At 44.7% G+C, this 3,573-nt stretch overlaps 1 protein-coding gene across 1 annotated transcript in view; it reads right to left on the bottom strand.

Annotated features, from left to right (window-relative positions):
• Positions 1–1,218: 1,218 nt before the first annotated feature.
• Positions 1,219–3,573, bottom strand: part of TLDC2 (TBC/LysM-associated domain containing 2) — a 34,443-nt gene continuing 32,088 nt past the window's right edge. Inside the window, exons 5-6 of the mRNA XM_006875729.1 lie at positions 2,272–2,345; positions 1,219–1,354 (exon numbers count right to left, since the gene is read on the bottom strand). Of these exons, the coding sequence (XP_006875791.1) occupies positions 1,219–1,354; positions 2,272–2,345 (210 nt within the window). The remainder of the gene's footprint in view (positions 1,355–2,271; positions 2,346–3,573) is intronic.

Genomic DNA, 3,573 nt, shown 5'->3' with positions numbered 1-3,573 from the left:
GAATCCAAGAAAGTGTGCCTCTTTCACACTTTATCTTGTACCCAGTTTTTGACCCTTTTGTGCAAAGGAAATGAATGTGTAGGAATTCACCCTTGTGCTTCTCAGGACCTCAAAACTATGTTGGGCTGCAAGAGGAAATAGTATTTATCCAGACTCATGGTATTCAGTTTTCCTTGTTCAATAGCTACCAAGTGATGTTATAATAAAGAAGCCTTTCCTTCTGGAAGGATGCCGACATTTGCATAGGGACTTTGTTTATTGAACTCCATTTGTGCCAAGAAACATACATCTTCCTTTTAAGCTCCCTGAAGTTCTTATCTACAGAGATTTCAATTTTCTTATCCAGATACACACATTGCTCATTTGCTGCTTTCACAGCTTCCTCACAAACTTAAATGAGATCATGGACTTGTAATCACCTGGTATACTAATGGGCCACAGAAAACCTCTGTGTCTTAGAAAACACAACTACAAGAGAAGGAATGATGCTCAGAGAGTCTTTATTAGTGTGGTTGAGCCCAGGTACCTTTCTGTGGTTTGACAATATTCTAAGCTAAAATAGTTTCCAAATCACGTAGCAAGTAGACTCCCATTTTATATATCCATTGGGAATTGTCTGGAAGGACATACTTGAAAAGGTTACTGGGTGGGGTTTTTTTGGTGGGGGGAGGTGATAAAAATTTAGGTAATTTTATTGGACTTTTTATGTCTTCTACAATTGTTGTTAAGTATTGTGGAGTCAGTTCCGACTCATAGTGACCCGGCACAGGGTTTCCAAGGCTGTAAATCTTTATGGGAGCAGAAAGCCTCATCTTTCTCCTGCGGATCGGCTGGTAGTTTTGAACTGCCAACCTTATGGTTAGCGGCCTGATTCGTAACCACTACGGTATCAGAGCTCCTCTTCTACAATAAGCATGGATTAATTGTATCAGTTCTCAAATAATTTGTCATGAGGGGTTTTGTACCTCTTGGGTGAGGTGTGAGTACCTTCAACCCCTTGAGTGTCACCTCTCAGATAGAGATGCCAGCCTCCATTCCAGGTTTGTGTCCTCAGGCACGATGAAGCTGGCACACAGCCACAGTCAGTGCTAGGATGCTTCAACATACGTGTTCTGGACAGAATGGGCTGCCCAGGCTGCCTGTGTGAGGTGGGCCTAGAGGGCTTCCATGAGCAGGTCCAATACCTGTTAGAACCAGAGCTGCCTCACCCTCAAGGCATCAGTTCAGGACCCAGGCCTCCAACTCCTTGATGCAGAACTGCTCCTGTCGGGCGAGCACCTCATTGTCGAAGGTCGCACAGGGGTGACTTCCCCCATGATACAAGTCTCCATCCATCCACAGCCCAAACTGGCCACTGAGAAGAGGAAAATCTTGTCATGGCTCACTCCTAGGTGCTGAGGTCTTTCAGATCTAGACTCTGCAGTCTACTTTGACTTGTTTCAGCTGACTCATCCTGCCTGAATTGTTGGGGACTCAGCATGGTGTTCCCCACCGGGTTTAGGGTTTAGTTTTTTTGTGTTGTTGTTGTTTTTAACTGATTTTAGCAAATATATACAGTGGTTCAAACCACCAAAGTCCAATTTTGGAACAATTTTAAGATGGCAATGCTTGACCAGAGGAATGAGCCTCCTAAGTGTAGACTGAGAGCCCCAAACACTTCAGAGAACCTTCATTCTAAAACCCTCATTTGATAGACAACCTAGACTGGAGCCAGGAGGTAGATTACTGCAACTCAGCAAGCTGACTCACCCTGTGCTTTCCTAGCAGTTGGGAAAGCAAAGCATTTGCCTGGTACTAATCAAGCAATGCTTTCATCTTCACCTCCTGAAAGACTTATTCTCCCCGAATTTGAAGGTCACACTAGGGTCAGACTGATCTTTTCTTCCTAACCCACTCCTCGCCCACTTGCACACACAATGGCAGGGTTCCTGGGCAGATGTCTGCCTTCCTCCTTGACTTGTGCGTTGCAGAGCTGCCTGGTAAACTTGAAGCTATTCCAGTACTCTCTAGCCTCACCCAAACTTGAGGAATTCCTTTCCCAGATTTACATAGTTTCAGACTAAGTTCACCAATTGTAAAAACTAGTAGGAAAGTGTAAGCTGTCCTTAGAGCAAGGCTGAGGGGTTGGGTGGAGCAGTGGGGGTGTTGAAAGGAGGGACTTACAAGTTAACCACTAACTTCCCCATTTTGCCTGAGGAGCCTCACCCAGCAGGTCAAGAGAGGGGAAGGGACCAGAACAAAGACCACCCAAGGGAGGCCTGAGACACGTACCTGCCACTGCCTATCATCAGTGAATCCAAGTTTCCTTTCACAAAGAAAGAGTTGTTTCCTGTCCATTTAAAGACCTAAGATGACAGGAAAAGAGAGAGGTTACTTGTGAAGTCTGACTCCTGCAATTTCACTCCAAACCACTGAATGGCACTGTTGTGACAGGAACAACAATCAGACCCCACTGAGCTGCAGGAAATCTCTTTTCAGTCCCCCGCTGTAGGATAAGCACTTGAACTGCAAGGTTGGCTTTTCAGACTCACCAGGAAACCCTATATAGGGTCACTATGAGTCAGAACCAACTCTATAGCACTTAATAGAGTTCACTTCAAACCCTTTCGTCTAAGTTGCCACAGTCTAGAACCCCTTTGTTCTCTGGGCAGACCTCCTCAGACTTCCTGCTTCCAAAGTAGGAGTGGAGAATAAAAGGTCTGTTGGGACTTGATTTGGCCATTATGCAAGAGTCTCCTCATCTCTCACTAGAAGGTAACAAACCTAGCCACCCTCATGTCCCATTTGCCAGCAACCTGTGAGTTCTACCTCAGATATATCCTGACTACCATTATTTCTGTCCAGTCCATTCCTGCCCACTCAGACCGCCCAATCCAAGCCCCTATCATTCCTGGCCAGGCTACAGCCTCCTAACTGCTATCTCCTTGCTTCCACTGTCTACTGCCTCCAGCCCATCACCTCACTGCAATCAAAATTGGCTGTGACATTCCTGTGGCAGACCAAATAAACCCAACTTCTTGCTTTAAGTAAAAACCCCGCCTACTCTCTGCGTCTATTGTTCTGATTTCTTCTATCCCTTATTGATTTCACTACAGCTCCACTGGCTCTTCTGTTCCTGGGTCCCAAAGCTCATTTCTGCTTTAGGATTTTGCATGCTTACTGATTGCTCAGAATACTCTTCCCCTAGATTGACAAATGAAAAACTCCTTTTTCAACCAAAATGTCCTCTTCAAGAGAAATTTCCTAGATAGACCACCCTGTCAAAAGTAGCCCTTCCACCCAATTTTTTCGTTTCTTCAACATTCCCCATGTTTGAGATGTGCGTTTATGTACCGATGAGCCATTGTTTGTCCTACTAAAATGTGAGCTCTATGACAGCTGTATTTGTAGCACATGGAGACAAAGTGCATAAATATTTGCCTGAAATAGCAATATTCAAGAATCAAATTAGACAATAAAGGGATTTTTAATGAGCAACAAAAGTATATTGCCACATCCAGATCTCCAGAGATGAGAAATTTCCACTTGAAAGGATGAGCAGACCAGCCTGGAGCGGCTAGAAGAATAAAAGAT

Source organism: Chrysochloris asiatica, unplaced genomic scaffold (genome assembly GCF_000296735.1).
Source record: "Chrysochloris asiatica unplaced genomic scaffold, ChrAsi1.0 scaffold00337, whole genome shotgun sequence".
Lineage (NCBI taxonomy): Eukaryota > Metazoa > Chordata > Mammalia > Afrosoricida > Chrysochloridae > Chrysochloris > Chrysochloris asiatica.
Note: the sequence above shows the minus strand (reverse complement) of the source record. Positions and strands in the feature narration are given on the sequence as shown.